Source organism: Dermacentor variabilis, chromosome 2 (assembly GCF_050947875.1).
Source record: "Dermacentor variabilis isolate Ectoservices chromosome 2, ASM5094787v1, whole genome shotgun sequence".
Lineage (NCBI taxonomy): Eukaryota > Metazoa > Arthropoda > Arachnida > Ixodida > Ixodidae > Dermacentor > Dermacentor variabilis.
Window position 1 is genome coordinate 59,817,043 of NC_134569.1, and position 26,757 is coordinate 59,843,799.

The window sequence follows — 26,757 nt, forward strand, 5'->3', positions numbered from 1 at the left end:
ACTTGGAGACTGACCATAAAGCCCGAAAACAAGTTAAGGACCGCACAATGAGCGATGGAACGAAAAATGACAGGCGTAACCTTAAGAGACAGGAAGAGAGCGGTGTGGATCAAAGAGCAAACGGGGATAGCCAATAGAGAAAGAAATGGAACTGGGCAGGTCATGTAATGCGTTGGTAAGATAACCGGTGGACCGTTAGGGTCACAGAATGGGCACGAAGAAACGGGAAACGCAGTCCAGGAAGGCAAGAAACTAGGTGGGGTGATGAAATTAAGAAATTCGCAGGCGCATGTTGGAATCAGTTGGCGCAGGACAGGGTAATTGGAGATTGCATTGGAGATTGCCTTCGTCCTGCAGTGGACTGAAGAAACGACGACGAATACGACGATGATGACGATGACGATGATGACGACGACGATGACGACGACGACGATGACGACGACGACGACGACGACGATGACGACGACTTCTAACTGCACCGTGATCGAACTACTAGAGAGGGCGTAATACATACTACAGTACATAATTACAGTACACAAGCGCACATTCCAGCTATACCGGTATGCGGCCGCCGCAGCCTCGGTTTGATTTCGCACCTACATGTAGGCTCAGAAGCAGAACTGATACGCCGCGGATTGTACCTTATGTAAAACACAAATATATTAACAAGTCTACGATACAACATGGCAAAAGATCGCGAAGTTTGCATTCCTTTTTGTTAAAGCGACGTCAGTGTTCTCAGGCTGTAGCATTGTCGGCCACTGCTATGTAAAATGAAGACTTGTATCGGTACAATAAGCGGATACTCACGCATACTTGCTCACCGACACACCGATAATTTAATGGGCTATATGTACTCACACATACTCACGTGTAATCATACTCGTCGGCGTTTACTCAGGTTCGTAATCATCCTCATCAACACTCGCTCGCGTTCATAGTCGCTTTCGTTCACACTTACCAGGGTCATTTATTTATTTATTTATTTATTTATTTATTTATTTATTTATTTATTTATTTATTTATTTATTTTATGCTCAGGGCAAAGCATTACAGAGGGGAGTGGGTAATACATAATAATATTGAAAATACAAACAACAGCACAGAACAATAAATTACCAAAACATAGATAAGTTAGAATAAGGGATCAACACAATATATCGTTCAATAGAAGCGGTAACAGCAGTGCGAAACAATACAGGATCAGGAATTGTGGCAGTTGAGGAAGGAAGGTGGTTCCAGTCATATGACGTGCGAGGAATAAAAGAGTCCGAGAATCTTTTAGTTTTGCATGTAGAAATGCCTACCTTATGTATGTGATCTGTGCGGCGTGAAATATATGAAGGGGGAAGAAGTAACTCGTAGCAAATAGACTCATGATGAAATATTTTGTGAAAAAGGCACAGCTGCGCAATTTTGCGTCGTGATGCAAGTGAAGTTAGGCCCAGGGTAGTCTTCATAGTGGTTGTGCTTGATGTACGCCGAAAATCAGAGAGAATAAACCGCGCTGATTTGTGTTGTACCATCTCCAGTAGGTCGATCGAACTCTTAACACCAGGGTCCCAGATTGATGAAGCATATTCCAGTTGTGAACGTACGAGTGTGGTATAGGGGTAGAAGTTTGATGCTAGTTGGGGCTGCGTGAAAGTTACGTCTCAGATATCCGAGCATGCGATTAGCATTGTTAGTCATGTGCTCAATGTGCGCATGCCAGCTAAGGTTAGGCGCAATATGAATTCCGGGGTACTTATATCTTGTAACAGGATCAAGTAACACACCATTAAGAGTATATACGGGCAATTCACTATTAACACGAGAAATGCGCATAAGTTCGCACTTTTCAGCATTTAAAGTCATATTCCAAGTTTTGCACCATGTTGAGATAGCGTTAAGGTCAGACTGAATCATGTGCTTGTCACTATCATTTGTTATTTCCCGAAAAAGGACGCAGTCATCGGCAAAAAGATGTACAAAAGATGAAAGGTTACTGGGTAAGTCGTTAATGAATGCAAGAAAAAGCAGGGGCCCCAAGACGGTGCCTTGGGGCACACCGATACCTCAACACGCCGATACCTCAACTCACTTGACACTCACTCACTCCTTCACATACATACATACATACATACATACATACATACATACATACATACATACATACATACATACATACATACATACATACATACATACATACATACATACATACATACATACATACATACATACATACATACATACATACATACATACATACATACATACATACATACATACATACATACATACATACATACATACATACATACATACATACATACATACATACATACATACATACATACATACATACATACATACATACATACATACATACATACATACATACATACATACATACATACATACATACATACATACATACATACATACATACATACATACATACATACATACATACATACATACATACATACATTCGGTCACACTTGCCGAAAGTCACTCATGTAGATACCACCACTCAAACTCATCGTCACTCGCTCACTTTTGTTCGTACTAACGTTGACCGCCGCTCAGCCCTGCTCGTAGACACGTCCACGGAAACCGTTCCCACTGACTAACTACTTACTCACCGAAGCTTCAACACCATTACGTACGCCATGTGACGTTGCAGATTTTAAACATTTTCTCGTATCTTGGCCGTCTCGACAACGGAAAAGTTCTCGAAGCTTGCTAAATAGTTGGTTCCTTTAGAAAGGCAATGTAGTTATATCTTACCAATTAATAATTTTCTGCACAGGAGTAAACGCCGTCAAAAGCCATGACACCGACGCGAGCTGAGGATTGAAGCGTCGCCAGCAGTCTCCCAGTTGTTATTTATTTATTTATTTATTTATTTATTTATTTATTTATTTATTTATTCTCTTGCGCCTTTTTCGGCTTACAAAGCGTACTCCCGCTGTAAGAATGGTCGTTTTGCTATCGCATGAAGCGTAATTTTATGATAACTTGCAATGCTTAGCTTAGCCTGACCTGCTCCTCTTTATTGTCCCCTTAAATGTCTATACAGTCCGCCGCCATCAACCGGAAGAAGCCGCCTTGCATGCATGCGCAATACTCGGCCGAGCAAGCGACGTGCGTGCTATATACGTGCGGCACCCTCTGCGGGACCTGCTGGCACTGCCCCGGTTAATAACGGTTCACAACCGTCGTCGTCTGCAGCTGCCTTGCGGGGCGGCGTTTCCAGGAGAACTCGCAAGGAGGAAGCCGGAGCGCGCGGCAACGCAGGCAGTCGGCCAAACGGCAAGGACGTCGCCCCTTGCGCCGTCGCCGCGTCGACGACCCATTGTGTGCAAATTCGACGACGACGGCGGCACCGGAGCACGGAATCAGTTCCGCGTGCATGGTTCACCGCTCGAAACTCTTTTAAACGGAGCACGCACGCCTTGTTTCCGTTTTCCGGATCAATATAACAGTCTTTAAGCGTTTGCGCACTCCGCGCAGGAAGCGGAATTTACTGCGCACGGTCAGAAAACTGACGCCCACGCGGTGTCTAGGTTTCGCTGCCCGATCCGAGTTGTAAATGCATCCTATAGCCGTCGTCCAGGTCGCCAGTGGCTGCAGCTTTGCCGTTGGGTGTCTGTTATCTTTTCACGGCGCCGGTCAAAACACCTGCTCTCGGAACTGTGGCAGTCACGTCCGGTAGCCTTGTTTAACAATGGCCCGCATTTAAAAACAAAGGAAAGGAAAAGAAAGAAAGAAAGAAAGAAAGAAAGAAAGAAAGAAAGAAAGAAAGTTCTCGTGCTCTTCTTCACAGCAAGTGCCAGCCAAGTCTGATGATGCTGGGTAAGTGATAGCGGCCGGCCAATGACAGAGAGCGCGTACAAATGAAAAGCTTTGTGATTTCAGCTCCTGTTCTCTGCAACTTCTTACTTCAGTATACATAGGAAGCAGCTGGTGCACATGTGCTTGCCACAGTCTAGTTTCCAAGATGGCGGCGCCCCTCGTATTCCTTCTTAAAGAGTGAAACAATAAGTAGTGTATATGCATCTCCATGCATACAATGTCTCTTTCTTCAGGGTGATGGCACGCACCGCCACTGTGAAGTAATTAGCGTTTGTACAGTGCGAAATTAGCGCTAGCATAGCCCGCTTTTGATAGAACGCGCTGTCCCGTTGCATACAATTTGTCTTTCTATTTTTCTTTCTTTAAGGTTTAAGAATCGCTGAAATTTCGTTGCTGAATATGTGTCATGTGACGTCTTTCAAAACCCTTGCTGCAATATGACTGTGGGAAGGAGGAATGGTGACACTACATTTTACGATGAGACTGCGTCTCGCATTGCAATTGCGTGCGCATACGTACTGCCGTATCACCGCCGGTTAGATAACCGTTGGACCATTAGGGTTACAGTATGGATACCAAGAGAAGGGAAACGGAGTCGAGGATGGTAGAAGGCTAGATGGAGCGAGGAAATTAGGAAATTCGCGAGCGCTAGTTGGAATCGGTTGGCGAAGGACAGACGTAATTGGAGATCGCAGGGAGAGGCCTTCGTCCTGCTGTGGACATAAAACAGGCTGCTGCTGGTGCTACTGCTGCTGATGATGATGACGTATTACCGTTTACAATATACCCAAGCACCGGAGAACTGAGCTGCAGTAGCAAGCAACAACTTGTGGCCCTTTGTTCAAGCACACCGCGTTGAAGCGTTAAATATTTATGCGCTATACGTGTGGACTGAAGGATGCGTTCTATACGCACGACGACGGATCATCAGTTGTGTTTGTCTCTCAGTCCCTTTGTTTGCTAGTGTGAAACACATAGCTTATACTATTTATACACGAACGCCCACTAACTATTCGGTTCCGTTAACTTGCGCCGAGCGACTGCGAGGCTTGTTGTCTCTCATGCCGTTTTTCGATACGATACACTTGGAAACGTCTGAAGGCTGACGCCACTGTGACATGAAGCAAGGACCGCAAATTACATTTCAGATTTAGAAACTCTCGTGTCTCCCGAACTGGGAGTCAGTTATTTCCAGTATATAAACATTATTTTCCCTCTTCGTTTTTTCATCACACCGTCCGACACATAAGGATATGTCGTATAGCGTCTCCTGTGTCCGCTATATCTCCTGGAATGCCCTTTCGAGCCGCAGGTAACAAGAAATCCCGAGTATGTATTTCCTTGAGGCTCCGCGTAGATAAACGGGGCAATTAGCGCGCCATATCAAAAACAAAAACGGCCCACTTCTGTACACGTTATAAATGCTCAGTCGCAACTACAAGCGGCTCAATCACCGTCTCTGCTTCGCAGCTTCGTCATACGCTCTTCCGCCGCACCACCTGCCGCACCCAGAAAACTTGATACGAACTGATACGGGCGCGCATGAATGGCCTTTCGTAATTCTCCCGCGTGCAGCTTTATAAATCACAGCCGAGAGCGAAGCGGCCAGCGCCAAAGAAGCTGTCTCATTACAGTCGGAGCCCATTAAAACTAAAGAAAAATAAGTAACTGCATGCGGGTAGGAGGTAGAGTTGAGCCGCGTTCCCATGGCTGGGCCAGAATTAGTCCCGACACTGCGTTCTTTCCCGAGCGGCCGCGCCCTAATTTAAGCAGCCCGGAAACGAATTCCAAGTGATGTATAGAGCGGCCGTCGTGCGTGCGTGCACCACATGAGGGTGTTATACGTCTACGCGTAGTGTAGGTCCATAGTACATATAGGCCCGCCGTACGAGAATTCATGTGCACCTATCACGCACGTGCGCGAGCCCTCATATGCATATAGCGCGTTATTCGACCTCCAGTATGCAGATGCATAGCAGACCCGTGCGTGTGCGCGTTGGATGTCTAACGTCCGCGCCGGGCTCGACCTGGCATCTATTGCTGAAGGTGCCTCGCACAAAGAGGCTTTAAAATCTGAAGCTCTCGTCTCGTGATCCGATACTGCTTATGGAATAATAAGGGCCGCTAGGCGATGTTTCGAATAAGATCGCTTTTACGCACCTGCTTGGCTTTACGCGGGCATGTATGTGAACGCTGCACGTATGACATACTGGCGCCTCTCTATCTGCTTGGTGCGTTTGAATGAGACTGTTTGAAGGAGCCGAGGAGAAAGAGAAACACCCACACACTAAGTGCGGTGCAACGTTGCGTGGTGCATATTAAAACAGAGTTATAAGTGCTAATGAGTATGTGGAGAAACAGATAGGCTTTATCGCAAGCGTGCCTTCTGTCATTGAAGGTCTCGAGGCAGCATGGTGCCAAGCGTATATAGGTGAGTGATATCCAGTGATTCGTACTCGTCGAGTCGCGCTGAAGTGGTCGCCGCAGCTGCGTAGTGGAGCGTTTATATCGTCGCTCCCATTCCTGCATATGAAAGTGCTATCGGTGTTAATAACATTTCATGGCAATGGAATGCAGCTCTGTCAACGTGACTGAGTTCTTATGGGAGGAATTAATTAGCGCATGCCTGTACAAGTTATGCGCACCAATGAGCTGCCTGCACGCAACTTCTGCATTTTAATCTCTCTCTCTCCCTACCCTTCATCCCTTTTTCTTTTATTGAGTAGAAGAGCTTGGTCTTGTGTCTTACGGCTACTGCGATCAGCCATGGCGCTACACTTATTTCAATTTTGTATCGATAAACGTTTGGTGCCGATTAGTGGAGCGTATTTAATGAGCAGCCCGAAAGTTGCTGTGATAACTATCACTATGAAACCTTTCTTTTTTTTTTTTGGAGGGACACAAAACTGTAATATTGGGTTTTGTGAAACCGAGATTCAACTGCATACACCAATTTTGAACAAAACGCTCAGCTTGACGATTCAGAGAATCTGCGCGAGTAGCTGACAAGAGAAAATGAAATTATGAAGGGTCACTAAGTACATTCAGTCTTGGGATACGGAACAATGTGTTCAGTGAATGTCATAATCTTGGAAGGTCACTTTGTCTAATACTTTATTTCTCTTTCTTGTTTTCCTTTTCTTCATTTTGCTGTGGCGATTCAGAATGAATAGCGTTTCGAGTACATCAGCTTCTGGTTGTGCTTTATATTATGTTCGTTTTTCTTAGCCTCTCCCAGTCCGACTTTTGTTTTCGAAGTAACTTCATCTTCATATTTTGTGCAACTGAAGGAAAAGGATAAATAATGAAACTTCCAGAGCGATTTCTCGTGATATACCCGCGCCGTTTGTCACATTCAGTATATTGCAGGGAGCTTACGTAGATTAAAACTACTAAATCTATATTACAAATGTGCGAAAAATGGGCACGAATTATTCAAAGATTGTTTTCGGGCGGTGCCCCACGACATTTCACACGCCTTAGGCCCAGCTCAAATGCCTCATATATAAGCATGCTGTACGTTTAAACCTTTTCTAATCTTCTGGAAGAACCAAAATCATGAGCCATTACACTCTGTAAAGGTGGGTGACCAGCGAAGCTGTGTAGAGCACGACAAAGAGGTGGCGCAGAATTTTGAACAAAGGTACGAACACATTTATGTTCGTGATCGGGGATCATCGTGACGTAAGGAAGGCAAACACATTTATTTTTATAGATTCGCGTTCATTCATTTTATACACTCGTTATATAAATTCGTATTTTCATTTCGCGATATATTAAGGCAAAGAATTTGAGACTGAAATCACCGCACCGACTCAGCAGTGGGCCAGCGCCGTCAGCGCCTTCGCAGAGGGGATGGGTGACAGTATGGGAACGCTGGCATGACGAGCGGCGACAGAGCCAGCCGTGGAAGACGACGACGAACAGGCGAGCAGTGGCACTGGCCATTGCTGATGATGATAGTTTTTGCTCACACAAATTTGTTGACGGAAACGAAAAATGCACGGAACCCTAGCCATAAACAGCTTCGCGGTAATAATTTGCAGCACCAAGTCTACGTAACTTGTATAACTTATATAACTTATATAACTTATATAACATAACTTATATATGTCCTACAGAGCATTCAAGTCCAAGCCCTTCGAACATGTCTGGGGCTACCTCGAAATGCTTCAGCTGTGGCAACAATTGCCACCGCGGGAGACCACCCAATATTGACCTATATAGCTATCAACGCACTCCGGGCGCATGTTCGCCATATATCTAGAGTGCCTGACCACCATCTCGCTCGCTTGCCTGATAAAAGACCCAAGACAGCGTTCTCCAGATCAATTGCGGCTAACCGGCACTCTTTGTCTTTGAGGCACTCACCCGCAACAAGAACGCCATCCCCTATGTGGTGCTTGAAAAAGCGTCCTGTGTACATTGCTGTTCCAGGAATAGTGAAGAAACCTAGCCTGACCACCGCGGCTCTCAGGCAGATCACAATGGAACTTTTGCATCGTTCATACGCTAACCGAATCCATGTTTACACGGATGTTTCCGTCTCGGAAAATTCTACGGGCGCCGTTGTTCTACCATCTCAATCGGTTGTCATCAAGTTTAAGACTTCACACGTAACGACATCTACAGGTTCCGAACTGGCCGCTCTTCGCGCTGCTGTCGAATATATTGAAAAAGAACCGCCCAACAAATGGGCAATATTCTGTGACTCGAAAGCAGCCCTCCAGAGCTTGCGAAGTTTACGACGTGGCAATTATGAACAGCTGGTGTCACAAATCAACGAAACCTGCCATCGCGCTTCTGAACGAGGACATGATATCATATTTAAGTGGCTGCCGGGACATTGTGGCATCGTCGGTAATCACCTCGCCGATGACGCTGCCCGACGTGCCCAGGCTGGTTCACCGACACTCCTTATACCTTTATCGAGAGTCGACGCTGCAAGAGAGCTTCGCAGTCTCGCTCGTACCATCACGTTTAGTTACTGGCACACACCACAGAACTCTTCGTTTATACAGCCTCGACCCATCACTGAAACTTAAATTACCAGCGAATCTTCCACGACGTGACGCAACACTGCTGCGTCGGCTGTGGGTAGGAGTAGCATTCACCAACTCCTACAGCTATCGTATTGGAATGGCGGATTCACCAATGTGCGCTAAGTGCAAGTGTGAAGAGACCATCAGTCACCTTCTGTGCCACTGTTGTCGCTTCGATAATCAACGTGAGACTCTCCAGTGTGCCTTGAATAGAGTGGATGACAGGCCATTTACGGAAACGAAGATCTTGGGAGCCTGGCCTCACAGTTCATTAGCGCAGAAAGCAGTTCGAGCGCTTTTTTACTACCTGAAGGCAACAGACTTGAGTGCCCGACTATAGACATCCTAAACCTAAGTTCTCTCTCTCTCTTTCTTTCACTCCCCGCTCCTCTCCCCACGTGTAGGGTAGCAAACTGGACTCAGTCTGGTTAACCTCCCTGCCTTTCCTTCTTCCCCCCCCCTCTCTCTCTCTCTCTCTCTCTCTCTCTCTCTCTCTCTCTCTCTCTCTCTCTCTCTCATTATTAGGGTTGATGACCCTTTGATTTCTCTGGTTAGTTTTGGCTTTTGGTTTTCCTTTGCGTCCGACATCTCTTTCAAAGCGTTGCGATTACAACAGGAATCGTAGGACCAGAACGGGGTTAATGGCGTACTTAGTAACTTTGGTAGCGCAAAATTTTAGCTGCTGTATATCATCACTGCCGGCATGCTTGCATGCTAAAACCGTAAGCTATACAAAGGAACGATGGTGACTCTCTCCAGCGTTCGTGTCCGCTCGCCCAGGCCAAATCGTCAATGCAGCGGTGGGCACGCAGTCCGAAGCACTGCCGTCACAAGGAGGCACGAAGCAGACACGCCTTGTGATCCGCGCTCTCACTACGTGGCGCGCACAACGGCCGCAATTAAAGCTCGCCTGTCGCTCTTCGCTATAGGCCGTCGGGGTGCGACGAACCGCGGCCGGCTACGTAATTTCGTCGGCGTGCTTCGCCTCTTTCCTCGACTGAGAGCTCCATCTGGCACAGTGCCACGTGAGTGACCACGACAATGAATCGCCTGCATGCGCTTGCATTGTTCGCGTAATGATGGCCCTCCAGTGTCACGCTTAATGTCCCGCGTCCTCTACAAAACAGTGATTAGCTTTGAGCAGCATAAGCGTAATGCGAGGTGAGAGCAATGTACCCATTCATTTGTAGCGCTGTTCTATAAGCTACTGCTCAATTCGAGCCGGCAGACATATTGTTTTCTGTCAGACTCGCCTTGATTTTAGAAAAGCAAGAGCTTTCTGAAAAAAAAAAAATTAACATTGAATCGCGAGCTGGTAAAAAAAATGTGGCTTATGTTTAACTCTTGTAAACATAGTTACCACGAGCGAAAGGTCTGTTTGGCTTGGTTTTGCAAAGACTATGCACACAGTGTTTCATTAAAGTTAAGGCCACAATCTTCGACCCACATTACACACGCTGCCGAACGGGTTGTCCGTGAAGTCGCGGTGAAACCTGGCCGCCGCAGTCGAGCTTGCATCAAGCCGAAGGGTGTAGTTCGCCACACGTTCGTCGTGGCTGCCGTTGCTTGTATCTACGGCTTCGTCTCTTTCTCCTTGTTGTTCGTGTTGCTGAACGACGGCGTCGGTCGCAGTAGCTTCGCTCTTGGCACGCTTCCGCGCTTGGTAAGCTTCTCTATAACGTGTCAATCTGGCATCCCTTTGCTCCGGTGTTTCAGCAGGCCACATTTGGTTTGCTTGAGATTTCGCAGCCTGCAGCCGTCTAGCTATATATATTGGACGATTGCATTCGGCCTGTCACTTGCGCTGAAGTGCACGCATAGTCAGCCCAGACCGCGCGCCATAATTGGCGACACCGAGCGACCAGGCGCCGGTGAAGCACCCGTTATACCCTCGCCTAGTCACGTGGAACCGCAAGGGCAATTAAGGCTCCGATCATTACCTCCCCCCTTATGCAGCGCGGTTGAGGTGTCCTCTAATGAGAGACAGTTACTGCGCTGCACCTTACCCCACTTTCACCTCCTTCCTTTAAAGGGACACTAAAGGTTACTATGAAGTCAAGTTAAAGTGATAAAGCAATGCTCTAGAACGTCTAAGGCGTCAATATGATCGCGAACAGAGTTTTAGTAACCGAGAAATTGAGGTAAATGCACGACACGATTTGAGACCCCCAGCGACATTCCGGTACTAGCCCGATGACGAAGGCACTCCTCATCATAATTTATGTCACTAGTACTCAACTTCTAGTATTAAAAAGATCATTTCATTAGGTTATAAGACGGAAGAAAATGCTACTTGTCTACTTCTGTTCGATTCTAAGAAAAAATAACATTTTGACGTTACCATTCAATAGTATGGGTGGTCGAAAGGTTTCGTTTTCGCTCGACTCTGCGCCGCGCGCGCTTTGGAGCTTTAGTTGTTTCGTTATCGCGTCGTGCTGCGCTGGATCTGCTGGCTCGCGAAATTTGCATTTGGAACAAGAAGCGAGAATGCTACGTCCATGTGATGTCGTGGGATGCGCGCATGGTCCGCGGAACTTGGCCAAGAGCAGTTGCAGCGGCGAATCCAACATTACTTATCACTGTGTGCCAACGAGTGAACCTCTCCGTTCGAAGTGATTAAGTGCCGTACCTCTGCCACAGCGCGTTGGCAAAGAGCCGAAAAATCGCGTAGTGTGCTCGCTGAACTTTCGTCCAGAGGATTACGAGTTCACCGCCGACTTACTGAAGTCGTGTGGAGTGCCTTTCAAATCAATGCTTTCCCATAGCGCTGTTCCGTCGGTCTTGCCTGCATTCTCCGAAGCGCAAGAACAACTGCAGGTCGAAGAAGAGGCGGTGATCGCGGCATTTGGTTTTCACGAAGGAAAAGCTACAAATGTGCGAATGTGCACAGCCATGACATACAGTTGCCGTCGTAGTAGTATACATCACTACACCGGCAGCGCGAGCCCTCAGTAGCAGGTCACGTTCATCAGAGCTTAAATCGCTGAAGTCAAGCGCAGCATCTCGAGCCAATGTGTCGTTGTCAGGGTAGTCCATTGCAACTAGCGTCGAAGTTGGCGTCATAAAATAAAGAACCAGCTTTTCGTGGCACGCTTTCCCTTGCGCTAGCCACCATAGTTCCGCTTTCGCGCTACTGTCGGCTCTGTCTTGGCTCTGTTTCTGGCCGCGCATTTGCGTTTTGCGCAGAAAAGCCGTAGCGCCGTCTGCGAGCGCCGTTTTACTCACCGACGGCGCAACGTCACTATGAGACCATGGCGTCACACCACTCCTCAATCGGAGGGCGGGCGATTTGAACTTCGCTAGAGGCACGCGGACGCTTCAGAACGCGTTTTCTCTTAAGATAAGTATCTTCTTCGCATGAAACAAGCGTTTCGAGGTTTCTGGGATGGTATTTCAACAGTCCACATTGACTTAATATTAACCTTTAATGTCCCTTTAAGAGTCTCCGCCCGAGCGAGTGCAGCTGCGACGCCTCTCCGCAACGGATCACGTGGCGTGACGCCACACCTGCCACACAAGCGCTCCGGAGGCTCAAGGTCATTGCGACGCGATGAATGACCTTGCGAGACTTTGCGTGATAGAGCTCTCGCTCTAAAATATAGGGCAAGTCCCAAGTCCACGCCCACATGTGTGTGTGAATTTAAAATGGCATTGTGCATAGCATGGTGAGCTTTGGGGGCTACTGTATACGTTTTGCACGTTTGGCGACTGGCTACGCAAATATCACGTCATTCTTGCGAGTAGTGACGCATAAGAGGTGTCGTCATATACTCTTCTCGACTGCTTTCCGATTCGAACATCATAATCTAAATTACCTTATACTTATCAGCAAACACAAATTCAAGTCGAGTTCCTACTTGTGTACATCGCGCAGAAGCTACACAGAGACAGTTACATTTGGAGGTCCGAGGTATAAGAAACTATCGTGGGTTCCTGTCTCAGACATAACTCACGTACATAACGCGCAAATTGCAGCGTTGTGCAGCAGCAGGCATAAGTTTGAAGTTTGTTTTATTTCCAACATGCTGGGGAGAATTCAGAGGCAAAAGCGACAAATGCAGTATTTTTACAATTATTTTACCTCATTTTAAAGCGGCATCTAAATGTCATGCTATTCTCGGTGCGAAGAACATTCGCAGGAACAGACGCTATCAAACGTCTGGCGTACGTGTTTGGGCATTTGGCGTTCGTTTGTTCGAGTGTGTGTTTTTGTGCGTGTCCGCATTCGCGTCGGCTGTTATATCCACAACATCTAAGCACCAACTCGTCAAACAACAAGGTTTTTTAGACAGTGTTTGTTCACTCAGCTTTGTTACATTGTAGCGCTCTGCGTACGCGGAAGTTAGCCTATCGCAGGATAACAAACGGGAACAGACTTAGCGCACGTGCGTGCAAAGTGCAAGCACTTAAGATCAATCGAGAGCGACGCAGGACCGCCCATGTGCTGAGCGATGCCTGTCTCGCCAGTATCGTCAACTAACTTGCAGCCCACAGGCAGTAACTGCCTGCGTGCAAGCTGGTGCCCTCTATCGCCGGCAGCCTTCCTTATTGCAGGGTGCACGTTAAGCGGAAACTGCGGCCGCGGAGAGGTACCGTGTAATCTACTCGCGTGCTTGCGGTGCACTAAAAGAGCGGCGTCCCGTTTCGAGGAAGAAGCCTGTGGTTCGAGTGGTGTCCTATGTCTCTCTGTGTTCTTGTCAAAGCGGCAAAAAAAGTTTGTTCAAAAGAAAAAAAGAGGCATAAATTAAAGGGAACATCATATATGTCGGTTTCATAGAGAGAGATGGAGAAGGAGGGAAAGGCAGGCAGGTTAACTAGGTTTGCGACCCTATGTGAGGAAGGGTATGCGAGGGAGTGAAAGAGAGGATGAGAGAAAGAGAGAGTGAGAGCTAGAAGAGACTGGAGTTCAGATCGGTCACACGCATCGCGCAAGGCACAGCGGCCACTCAATGGGTCACTTGCCTTCAGGTATACTGCAGAAGAGCTTGTGAGGCCTTTATGGGCTGAAGAGCTGTTAGGCCAGGCTCCCAGGGCCTCTGGTTCGGTAAATTTTGTAGCTTTATGCGTTGGTAGGTAGTGCTAAATGTGGTTCAGTTGGAGAGGTTGGAAGCAGTGCGCCTCCAGCTACGTCATTTCACTTAATGCAAAAAATAAGTTTTGTTTATTATTATTATTATTATTATTATTATTATTATTATTATTATTATTATTATTATTATTATTATTATTATTATTATTATTATTATTATTATTATTATTATTATTATTATTATTATTATTATTAAATGTAACGCTTTAGGGCGCACTTACGGCAGTCGGAGTGGAAGATTTCTTCGATTAATATTTAAGTTCTAACTTGCTTCCTTGTACGCAATGATGTAGCGGTAGTATTGTCGCGACGAATAATTAGAATATTTATCTTATGAGGGGGCGTATTATTACTACGAGTTCAATAAAATAAACATCCACGCATTTTCATGATTCCATACGCTTTCCGCATTACTCGTGAGGAGCATAGTGCAAAGCCAGCACCATCTAGCTCCGTACGAGTAATGCGGAAAATGTTCGGATTATAAAAATTTATTGGGAGCTATATTTCTGTCGGTTGCCCTAGGTAGAACGTTTATCACAATGCATTCTGTAGTAAAATCACAGTGGATAGAAGAAGCATAGTAATTAACACAGAAAGTTGGGCTAGTTGATGCTGATGCATTTGCTGTGACATAGTAGCGCTCACAAGACTAACGGAAAAAAAGTTGGGACAGGACAAATCGCTATATAGGACAGAAGAAGCACCTTATATAGACTAGTGCAACTTGTCGTTGTTGCTCATTTAGGAATATGCGGGTGGCCACAGATTAGCCTCACCTTTCGAAGACAGAAGGGTTTCGAAGACGAAGCGCCATTACCCAACTAACGCCAGTATACTGGCGTTAGTTGGGTAATGGCGCTTGTCATTTATTTATAGCCGCATCGCTGACGCGACGTGAAGCTTAAGGTCGCCTTGCACACTGATCTCCATAGCCACTTTAAATACCTGTATGCTTCTACAACAAAAATTAAAATGCGGAAATAAGCAAACGCATGTGATTTGGGATGAGAGGTAAAATGACTATGACATGCGACAACGAGAAGCTTGCCAAGAAAGCAGCGTGTATTTATGGAAATCTCGAAAACCCTCCGCAAACGCTTGTATAGCAGCAAATTCGCAATTTACAAGTCTTTTTCTGACTATATATATATAGACATCGGTTACAGAAGTCACCCGTTAAAACACTTAATATGCTGTTTCATTCTCAAATAATTGTTGTCATCACACACTTGTTAAGTACTTGTCCAACGTCGTTGTCTTCACAGTGTCGTCAAATATTTGGCGCCAATCGTTTTCATTTCAGGCAAGAGCACAAATCACCCACGTAATTTTTATGCGTGCAATAACCGCAACTTAACCTCTTCCTAAAAATATAGAAAATACAGCATCTTTGTTATTAATCTTAGTCAAGATTAGGCTTTCTATTCTCTGAATAGTGGGGGCCTTGCTCAAGAAGTGAATCGATTTCTAATGTTTTTGAAAATAACGTATAGTCGTCCTTATTGCGACGTCAGGATTCAAAGAAACAAGTGCGACGATAAATCATATTATTTATGTTTTTTGTTGATTTCTCGGCAAACAGCATGAAGAACATTTGAGTAGCCTTTTCTGTACGTTCTTGTTTACTCGGTTCAGCGCTATGCATGGACTGATCGAAGGCCGCACGTATATATCGACAGCCAGTAAATACCGTTGCAGGTATCTGGCTGGACATTGTAAACGTCACAAATGCCGTCCGTATCTTCATGGCACCAAGTTTCTGGCACGTTCCGAAGATAGACTAGAAAAGGAGATATTAGAAGCGTTTTACACTGTTAAGGCCGAGGGGACGTGCATTGGCTGCCCGTCAGTGGCACTTGCCGACAAAGTGATTGCATTGCTGATGCGATATAGAGTTGCAGACGTCACAATGGTACTGTTCGTTACCTATGTTTCTTCAAATAAAATTTAGTAGGAAGTAGCGCCTGTGGGTCCGTCACACATGTTTTTTTCTTTTCGTCCTCGTCTTTTTAGCGTCGTTTTTTCTTCAGGTATGTTACACCAACATCAAGCTCCTGCTGCTTCAAATTATTCTACATTAATGTGCCGGCAGCAGAATGCGCCCCCATGCCACGGACAGCTGTTTTCGAGATCGCCGAAGTCACAAAGGTCACAGAGCCGCGGCGAGATTTCCACTCAATTATGTCTAATGAACCCTGCCCCTTGTACCTCTGTGTGTGTGTGTGTGTGTGTGTGAATTTATGTGCGGAGCGGCTGCTACGACAAAGGCTTCCGCAGCCAAAGTTGCGGCGAGCGCACAATGGACGCATCAAACATGATGCGCACGCGCACGCACGTGCGTGCGCTGACCACGAGTTGACCACGCGAGTCGCAGGGCGCACGCGTGCCCACAGCGCGCCGCTCGAGTGCCGGGTCCTTCGCGGGTCAGTGGGTTCAGCGTCGCCAGCGCGGACCGGCTTCCACACCGGACGACCTTCGCCGTGGCACAAGGGACCGAGCAACGCTCAGCCGTTCCATTTTCGCGCCCGAAACAAAGCGGCGCTCGGAGGACAGCGGGAGAACGTGTTTCCCATACGCCCTCCCTCGTTCCTCCTCCCCGATGGGAAGCGTTCCAGCAAGTTTTGAGCCACCGCTCGAGCCAACGTCCGCGAACATGTTTGTTGTGGAATGGCGCCGCAATTTTCAGGCTTGCGATGAACCTCCTTCTGCCAGGGTGTGCTCCATACAGCACGTAATTCTTTTTTCGACTACGTGCAAGATTGATTACGACTTTCATTATTAATCGGGCGCCTAATTGTGCACCGCTAAGGAGCTGCAGCCCGCGACATCTACAGCGCAGCGGACGGTCGCAGTCTGTATAGACGTGGACGACGGACAAGCCTTCAACAATGATTACAACTCCGGTGCTCTGCGATTGCAGTGAATGTGTATGGATTTAGTAGTTCGTGTGCTGGTGTGCACCTGAATCTCGAATGTTTGGATTTTGGGTTTAACGGGGTACGTGTTGGGACAAAATAAAAAAAAAAAACCTGCCTGCTTTTTAGTATAGAAGAACTTGTTGTTGGGCGAGTTGGTAGATATTAGCGAACATTGTTTGACTGCGCGAACAAACGAACCACAAAGACAGCGAGGGACAAGGACGGGCGCAGACTTGCAACTGAGCAAGTCTGCGCAAGTCTTGCAAGTCTGCGCCCGTCCTTGTCCCTCGCTGTCCTTGTGGTTCGTTTGTTCGCGCAGTTAAACAATGTTTGCTTTTTAGTAATTCCTATAACCGTGAATTATGGCGCGAATTCTCACCTTTCTCACGTCCTTGCGACGTATACTAACAAAGTATACACACACAAGCGCGGGTCCTGTTTAAGCTGCCATGATCAATCTATATACTGATGAGCTAACCTGCTACAAAACACTAGGAAAGAGGTGTTGTCTGCCTTCTGCGCCTGCTTCCATAAGTGTGGAAAGCACGGCTTTCAATACGATGCTGTAATGTAAAGGTGTGCAACTCCACATCGCTTCGCAATGCGCGTCCGAAGCGCGTCATTGTTCTGCCTATCGTTAACCTGGCGTGAGAACGAAGGAAAGGAATAGTGAATGAGCGCAGGAACGAAAAAAAACAACGAACTGTGCAATGAGAGTGAGAAAAACTACGCGGCGCGTGTCTCGGTTCCTCCCACGCACGCGTCATCCTCCTCGCTGTTCCGCGCGCGGTGGCCCAGATGCCAAGGAAGTGCGCGTCTTTCGTTCGCTGATGCGACGACGCTGTGCTCCAACGCAGGCTGCCCTTCGGGCGCGACACGCATGGCGTCACACGCTAACCAGCAGCAGGACCCCGCTTCTGAAGCTCCCGACGCACGCTCACAATGCATCCTCTGACCCGACGGATGCAGCTGTGTCGCCGCCGCCGCGGCTCGGGTTCTTTTCAAAACGCTTCGAGGCGCGAAAAGAGCTACGGCCCGTCCTATTCTGCCGGCCCCTTTAGCGCGCTTCGCTTCTTTTCTTCCTGATATAGGCGCGCCGTCCACTTTCGCGTGTGTATACCGCTTCGGCGGCGTAAGTGTGCGGGGTCTTGGCACGGCGCCTCTTTCCTTCTTTTTCGTGCAACTGCCTCAGCGTTCCGCTCAAGTGTCGGATGCCTCGTCGGTGGGTTGCATGTATGCGTGTCTGCTGTATGTCCAGGAAACGGGATTGTATCGAAAGAACGTCTAGTCGATAACGGACGAACACGGAAGGGCCAGAGTGACAAAAGAGACCCGGGAAACACTTCCGAGCGATGTAAAAGGACTGCCGGCTTCTTTTTTTCTTCCTCTTCTTCGTGGAAATGAAATCTGGTACAAGGAAACCTAACGGAAAGGAACATACAGGGAATGATGAATATACCCAAATATCGAAACTGTAGGCTTGAATCCGAATATAAGTGGAAAAAATGACTTCGTATCTCGAATGGAATACCGAATATACTTTGCCTATTAGAAAACAGTGACCGGGTGGCCAATAAACCTGATAAGTAATATTAATTAAAACCTGTAATAAAGTCCTTAAGTGTACGTAAATCAGTATTCGCTCGAATGCACAGTTCATGATAATAAAAGCAGGGCACCTGCTTCGCTTGCTCCGGGGAGAAAGGGAAAATTCTAGGAGGAGAATGACATCAGACATATGGCCTCGGCAAGCCAACTTCCTCTGACACCGCCCCTTTCTCTCTTCGGAGCTTATCTGCGCATTGGCTCTTGGGAAGCAGGCCTTTCAAGGTTGCCGAACCGTTCGAGCGCTCGCCGGCTGAAAATTATCGCTTACCCATCACGTGGTGAGGGTCTGTGTCCCATCACCCTTTTTAGGATTGTCAAAGTGGCAATATATATATATATATATATATTAGATGTGTCGTTTACGGTGGTGTGCTCCGGAGGACCGTGCGTCAATTGCACGTCGCTCCTCGAAGAGGCAGGGCGTGTGTCGAGTGAGCTACTGAACAACAGTTTGCGATGTTGTAAACGCGGTTTAAATCATGGATCTGGAACTTCTAAGAGGTCCAATGTAATGCTAACGTATCTATCTCGCAGTTACCGCAAAAATCTCCACTGAAATTCTTCCTCCATGGCTTGCCCCCTTTGTCCCCACTTCGTGTGTCGTGAGTTACGTCGTTGCCTACCGTTATTTGCATGTCATTGAACGAATAAACTTGCATAGACGTGCATAGCGTTATAGGTATTTACGTATCGTTGTGCATAGTTACGTAATACCGTCTATGGTTGCATAACGCCCACCTACCTCGCCAGTATAAGTCGGTCATAAGTAGTGTGAAGCCAGGCACAGTGCATTTTTTTTCTTCTTTTAACAAGCTATATATTGATAGTCTGTTGAAAGTCTGCGTTGTCTGCTGACGACCCATTTGGGGAAGTTATGGACCACGACAGACCGAAGCAAGCAGACGTTTGCCCAATGACTGTATACACAAAAAGAGCGGACCACGAACGCTTTATGCACAATCTGTACATCCTGTCTGAATATATTTTACGAGCTATCTTGATTGAGCTCTTGTATATGACGTTGTTTCGACGCAGGAGGAGCGGGGAAGGAGGGCGCTCGTAAGAACCCTGGCATGGCACCATGGTGGCCGTGTCGTACCGCCGGGCCCGCCTGCTGGTGTTGGCCCTGCTCGCCAGCGGATTTCTCGTGACTCGCATCCACCGAGCGCAACTCGGAGACGGAGCAGCGCCCGTCGTCCTCACGGGACAGCAGGCGCTGCAGGTCAAGCATTTTCTATATACTCCCCATGTTAATCTATGTACCTCCCTGTCTTTCCTTTCCCTAGCTCCCTATTCCTTTGTCTCAGTTTGCTGCGAAAATTCATATCCTGCTGCACTCTTAGCCTGGTGTGCATCTATATTCTTAGTTCGAAATCCAACAGCGAGGACAAGCCAACCAAAAGTAAAGTTGCTTATCTTTGAATTTTGAGTGTCGATAAACTGCGCGCCTGCTTAAATGGCTGCCTTGAAGGCAGTATAGGGCTTCCGGGCCCGGAACACCGAATACGCATTTGTTTGCGATATTCTGAATCATAAAGGACACAAAGAAGAGGTTCGTCGGCAAGAGTTGATAAACTATGTTTTCGTCACTGAAAGCCTCACTGTTCACAGTATAACAGCTGTATACGCCGCCTTTCGAAAGAGTCGTGTTCTAACACTTTACCACAAGTTGCCAGCGTGTGCATGCACTCTTGTTCACTTCCCCATAAGTACTTCTACATCGTACAGCACCTGCTGAGACGAGCTTAAAGTAAATTTACGTTCATATGAATATGGTGTGGAATCCCTACGGAGTCAGGTTCATTCCACAAGAATGACACGGAAATCGCATAGAATAATTGGGCTGTTATACGAAAAATGTTCAATTCAAATGTTTCACTATCGCACTCTTTAACATAGCAAAGCCATTCTAACCGCTCCTGTATTCGTGTCGTTGCAGGTCACAATCCCTCTAGAGCTGTTCCGAAGGCCTGCGTCTCAATCACCTACCAAGCTCCCCAAGTATCCCTTCAAGAATTATGACCCCCAACTTCCACCCAGACATAAAATTCGGGACAAAGACTCGTCCTCGTATTTCGAGCCCGTTGGCGACGGCACCTGTTTCGTGCTTGGCACCGATCTTAACGCGAGTCAAAGTTCGTGCATCTGCCGGCCAGGGTGGATCTCGGACGACTGCAGCTTGCCCGAAGCCATCAGTTCTTCCAAGCGATTCAGACGTCGCTGGACAAACAAGAAAGTGCACCGCAGGAACGGTCGCCCGCGGCGTCTCGTTAACGCAATCAACATAAACCACGAGCTCGACCTCTTGGAGGTGCGTTTGCGAGAACTGTACAACGTCGTCGATGTGTTCGTCGTCTGCGAGTCCAACTACAGCGCCAGGGGGGAGCCCAAGCCGTTGCACCTCCTCGCGGAGCTCCGAAAAGGTTTCCTGGCGCCATATCAAAACAAAATCGTGCACGTCTTCCTCGACCACTTCCCGCAGAAAGGCCGGGAAGACGGCTGGTTCGCCGACGGCTACCAGAGGAGCTTCCTCTGGCGGCAGGCCAAGAGGCAGCTGTCGGGTCTCAGGGACGACGACCTCTTCGTTCTGACGGACGCCGACGAGATACCTAGGGCGGGTCCGCTGGCGTATCTCAAGACGCACGAGGGCTTTGGTGAACCCATGTTTCTGCGGCTGCGTTGGACGCTGTACGGGTTCTTCTGGCAGCACGTGCAGGAGCACGTGCAAGTGCTCTCCGTGTGTACGATGCGCTTTCTGTCAAGGGTGCTGGACAACGACGCGGCTCGACTGCGTCGCGAGGACATCCCGGCCAACTCGGAGGAGCTCTACGGAGGAGAGCTCGAGGACTGGACGCTGGGCCAGAACGGCGATTTCAACGCCGGCTGGCACTGCTCGTGGTGCTTCGACGTCGAGGGGCTCCGAGTGAAGCTCAAGTCTGCGCAGAAGGACGACGGCATCCGGTGGGGCGACTTTCCCGAAAAGACTTCCGCTCGCTTCTTGAGCGTCCTCGTGAGACGCGGTCTGTGGTTTGACGGGAAGAAAGTGACTAAGCCGAGCGTGCTGACTCGAGGGGCCACTGTGCCGTCGTCCGTGATGGACGACGATAAATACAGTTACCTCCTGTCGCCCGACAACGGGACTGCACCTAGGCCGGAGCTGCAATAGTTTGCCGTTGGGATGTGCGGCTTTCTATCCTCAACAGTTTACTAAGTCTTCCAGGGCGCCACAAGTTAGGAGCACTCACTTGAAGGGACACTGAAGAAGTTTTCAGAAAAAACTGAGCTAAAACACAAACTGCGAAGGCGTACGTTAGACTTGCCTTTGCAAAATGCAGAAATATGTTAAGACAGATAAGAGCCGTAGCAAATTACGTGTTTAAACGTGGCGCCTTTTCTGACCGCCTACTCGGTGTCGACGTAACGTCTGCTATGCATTGTTGTGCAAGCTTCACCGAAGCGTGCAGATTAATCAAGGCCACAGTTTTTCTATGCGATGACACCAAGACGTCCTTCAGCGGGGCCATTACCGACCTCCCACAGCCTCTTCTGTTCTCTGGCCGCTCGAGTAAAGGTTAGGCAGATTATTCTGGAGCGCGACGCAACGAATCTGGTTGAATTCGGAAGTCATATTGACAAATAGCTGGGCATCGAGCCACGGTCTTTGTCGTTTCTTGCCTTTAAAGCCTCTTCAGTTCCCTTCTCTCTCTTTTTTTTTTCATGCACGGTTCGGATGTGCGAAAAATATCTTCACAAATCTACTTCGCATGTATGTATCGCTTTCGAAGAACATTGCGAAGAAGCTAAGGCTACGCAGGCAGGTGAAAAGCATACGTATCATATCACTTCGAAGTTGACAGGTCAACACCGTGCTGGACGCGGACGGAGCTTTTTATCGCTCTCGCATGCCAATAGTGGCATTGAGTAACGAGCTTCTCGAGCAACGCACAGGCGCTGGTTCGCTGCTTCTTTGCCAGACCACATAGCGTCATCGGTCACAAATCTTTATCATTTTTGTTAGCGTCTCACATCCGGGTTTCATCCATACGCACCTGCGCGTTCTGACGCCAATGGAATGGTCCGTAAGGTCTGGCGAAAAATGCATGGACAGACTTGCCGCTTCTTTCATTTTTATCTTTTATTTATTTCTTTTTTCTCTCTCTTTCCTTTTTTTTTTTCAGCAGCTTATCATATTGAACTAAGCTTTCAGACCGGGACTATCGTAAACCAAAGTATGCCACTATTTGTCCATCTGCTCGTCTTACCTGCAGCCGAGCGCAAGGTGAATGCGACGATGCGTCTGATCTGTACAAATAAAAGCGTCCTTATTAAGGGGGTTGTCGCTTCATTACCGCAGTTTTAGTTGTTCATTGCCCGCGTGCGTGTGCAAGAGACTATACCCTTCATCCAGACGCCGAATTTGATATCTTAAACTTTTAGTGACGGCACATATAAATACCCGAGCAAAATGTTTATTTTTTATTCTAAATGTGCAAAACACATCGGGAATAAGCATGCTCAAAGAAAAGAAAAAGAAAATTCATGCAGGAACTCCTCTGGGAGTTGTATATACTCCGTTCCACACATAGCAGTCAACGCAGTGGAGGCTAGAGAAACTTTTGCAGTGTCTTCGCTCGCACTTGGATATAGTTCGATCAGGCACGTACCCAAGGGGGGGCCTGGGGGGGCCCGGCCCCCCCCCCCCCGAAATTCAGACGTATACCCCCCTCCCCTCCCCGCTCACGCCACCATTTCTCGCACACATTCCTAAGGCGCCGCCAAATCAATGTTGCGACTTGACAGTTATTCGGCGGTCAACATTTTGCTGCCTTTTTCACTCCTTTTGGATGGCGGTAGTTATCGGCGTCTCCTGGGATGTGATGGCCAGTTTCCTCATCAATTCGGTGCCTGCGCGATTAACTCGAGATGCATTCAGTTGTTACCGTCTATTCTACGGTCACACCCATCGTTGTTGCTTCGTAAGTTCAACCTTCTTCGTGTAGACTGATCCAGGGACCAGGAAAGGGATTCAGTTCGTGGTCAGCTGGTCTGTATGCACGTGGAACGAGTTGCGGCCAGAGAAAACGCCAATTGCGTTTAACTTTTCTTTTTGTTTCAATATTTCCTCGAGTGACGGCTCGCCGCGACGCTGACAGATTCTCGGAACCATATACCCGTGATATGGGTTAGATAAGGTGGAAAATAAAATAATGCGGGATAGCATTCATCATCAAGCCCTGTAATAATCTTGAAACTTATGGACAAATTAATATGACTGTCACCTGTTAACTCGTCAGGTTTTTCCCTAATTGTACAGCTCTTTTCGTGCAAAATTGCCAACTGGAAACGGGAGTCGCAAGGACTTGAGAAATTAAGTGATGTACTAAGGGAGATAGCCAAGGCAACAGCCAAACAGGAAGGAAAAGCGAAAATTAACAAATGCAACCGTTGTTTATGAAAATATATTCATGGATCAGCATCTTTTTATTTAAAAAGGGAGTAGAGAAAACGCCGCCGGAAGTGGAGGACAATTCCGTGTGTTCTGAATGACGCTTCTACAGTTATCATTCGAGCCGCTTAACGTTGCCACTTCTCTGCTGTGCTTGTGCAGGTGTTTTTCCAACCTTCGGCGGTGGGCGCAGTACGTGCAGAGTCGCAGCTTCCTGTGCCATACGCGGTTGTACGCGACTGGCGGCCACGCATCGTTACGTAACTTCCCAAATAACCATAAGAGTCGGTTGTGGCTCTTAACTTATCAGAGCAGTAAACGAGGGATCGAAAAGAACTGTGACTGTTCTGCAAATATATATTTCTGTATATTTCTTCCAGAGATAATTCAAAAAACGCTGCTATGGTGGGGTACAATTTAAGAGGAAGCTTTAGCTCGGGCCCAACTCTGAGGCGGCCTATTCAAATACACGTAAAACGCAAAAACGTTTTTCTGAGATAACCCCTGGACCGATTTTAATGAAATTTGTTGCATTTGAGAGACACAGTTAAATTCAAGAGACTGCTTGAAAAGGAATTTCGAATTAGTGCCTGAATTTTGTTAAAAGGATTTTCAAATATTCGACAGTTTGAAAAAAATAGAAGCACGAAGTTTACAAATCCGTAGCTCTTCGTCAAGAACAGATGTCGCGGTTCTGTAAACAGCATCGATTAGACCATTCAAAGCGGACAAATTCGATATATCGTTTTACATGTTATGTGAATTTGTTACGTTGTTTACAAGGGTTCTGCAAAATGTGTATTTCCATATTGCTAAATTTTTTGAGATTCATATGTAACATATCACTTTTGTTCGCTTTAAATCTACTACTAGATGCAATTCACATAATTGCGATATCATTTTTCGTTGCCGAAAGACAGGGTTGTAAACTTGATAGTCTCGTTATCTAAAAATTTTCGATTTTGATAACTTTTAATGAAAATTGACAATATAAAGCGAAAATTCGAAACCAACAGTCACTAGAGTTTAAGTTTTTCCTTTAAATGCAACAAACCTCGTCACATTTGGTGCAGTTGTTGCTGAGAAAAACAAATTCTCCTTTTACATGTATTTAGATAGGAGCACCCGAGCTAAAGCTTCCTCTTAAGTCTGCGATGAAGCCCTGCCCGCGCCCTCATAGCCGCCAGCCACTGTTCGTCCGCGAGGCTGCAAATAATTCGTGCTTCAAACCTCTTCTGTTACCCAAATAAGGCGGTAACTACAAAAATAAAATTTTAGCGTGTAATTTTATACCTTTCTCCTCGCCTATTATACTTGAATGGCGAATGCCTAATTCATTATTGAACTGAAATAACATGCTTGCTTCGCTACAACTATTTGCTGTGAAGTTTCACTTCAGTTGGCAGTGAAGTTTCATGAGTAAAACGGGTTCAGCAGTGACATGAACTGCACTGCAGACTTTTGAATAGTGAAATGCTCAGAGTCGATACATTTTGTCCATGTCTGTTGCACACCTCTTTGTTTCCGCCGATGAAATGACTTTTGAAGAACAGCAGACGCTCCGGAGGTATCAAGTACGACGTCATGTTGAAAAGGCCGCATGACGACGATTTTTTTTGCTTCTGTCATTGGCTGGCGGAGTAACACAACTCCGCGCGGTCCGTGTGCCTTTGTTTCCAACTACTGTTTTTAAAGTTCTATTCTACTAAAGTAATCTTTATTTTACAGTTTCTCTTCTTTACTTGTTCTTGGCAGTGTTGTTCCTGCGCTTCTTTCCTGCGCAAGTCCATTTGGCGTGGTTCTTTGTTTGCCATGTAAAGGAGAGGCGTATCGCACAGGCGTACCTGTAAAATACACCTTATTTCATTTCTTTTTTGTGGGTTTACGCGTTTTTATGGCGAATGGTGGGCGTTATTTACATTTGTACTAGCAAAGGTACCCCCCCCCCTCATTTGCATAGAAAAGTTACCTTGGGTTGGCCCCCCCCCCCCCCCGAAAAAAAATCCTGGGTACGTGCCTGAGTTCGATGTTTTTTGACCGCACTTGTACGCAACTGTTGTTTATATAGGCTCAATGTTGAACGAAACAAGTTTTAATCCTTAGAAATAAACAGAATGGGGCATACGGCTGCTACTGCCTTGTTTTAGAACATTTTATTTTATTTTTTGCTATTTTCAGTTTCCTTATTTGCAACCCGTCGCGAGAAGCCTCACGTACATGCTCGCGCGAGCGAACGTTGTTGGGGTGCAGCGACGCCTGGACGGAACGCGTGGAGTGATACCGTTTATTGACCGAACTCCTTGCGTAGCTTCCACAGCGTTGACTGCTACGTAGGATGGATGGAAACAACTTTATTTTAAATCCGGCAAAGTTTAACGACCCGGGCTCAGGTCTCCCATGAGGGAACTTCGAGGCCTTGCCTCGCGTAGCCGCCTCTCGGGCCTGCTGGACAGCCCACTCTTGCGTCTTGAGGTTGGAGCTGCGCAGAGCGGTGGCCCAGTTCGACGCAAGAACCTCCTGAGCTACTGCCATTGTAGTTGGTATAACACGACACTCCCACAACATGTGTGAGAGCGTCGCTCTAGTTTCCAGCCATAATTTGCAATGAGCACTCGGGTATTGTGCGGGAAAAACGTGCCGCAATCGCACCGGACTGGGGAAGTTTTGTGCCTGCAGTTGTCGCCAGACATGTCATGCTGCTATGTATGGACCTGAGTATAAGTATGCGTAAGCATTGTGCCACTTGTTCATCTCCGCGCAGCCCGGTTTCGTTATCAACGTTGTTAATACTAGATCGGCCAGCAAACG

General features: G+C 47.1%; 1 protein-coding gene across 1 annotated transcript in view; it reads left to right on the plus strand.

Moving 5' to 3' along the window:
* Nucleotides 1–22,848, plus strand: part of LOC142571945 (beta-1,4-mannosyl-glycoprotein 4-beta-N-acetylglucosaminyltransferase-like) — a 42,176-nt gene extending 19,328 nt beyond the window's left edge. The window contains exons 2-3 of the mRNA XM_075680687.1: nucleotides 19,539–19,725; nucleotides 20,443–22,848. Coding sequence (XP_075536802.1) covers nucleotides 19,585–19,725; nucleotides 20,443–21,669 — 1,368 coding nt within the window. The 5' untranslated portion in view covers nucleotides 19,539–19,584 and the 3' untranslated portion in view covers nucleotides 21,670–22,848. The remainder of the gene's footprint in view (nucleotides 1–19,538; nucleotides 19,726–20,442) is intronic.
* The last annotated feature ends 3,909 nt before the right edge of the window (nucleotides 22,849–26,757 follow it).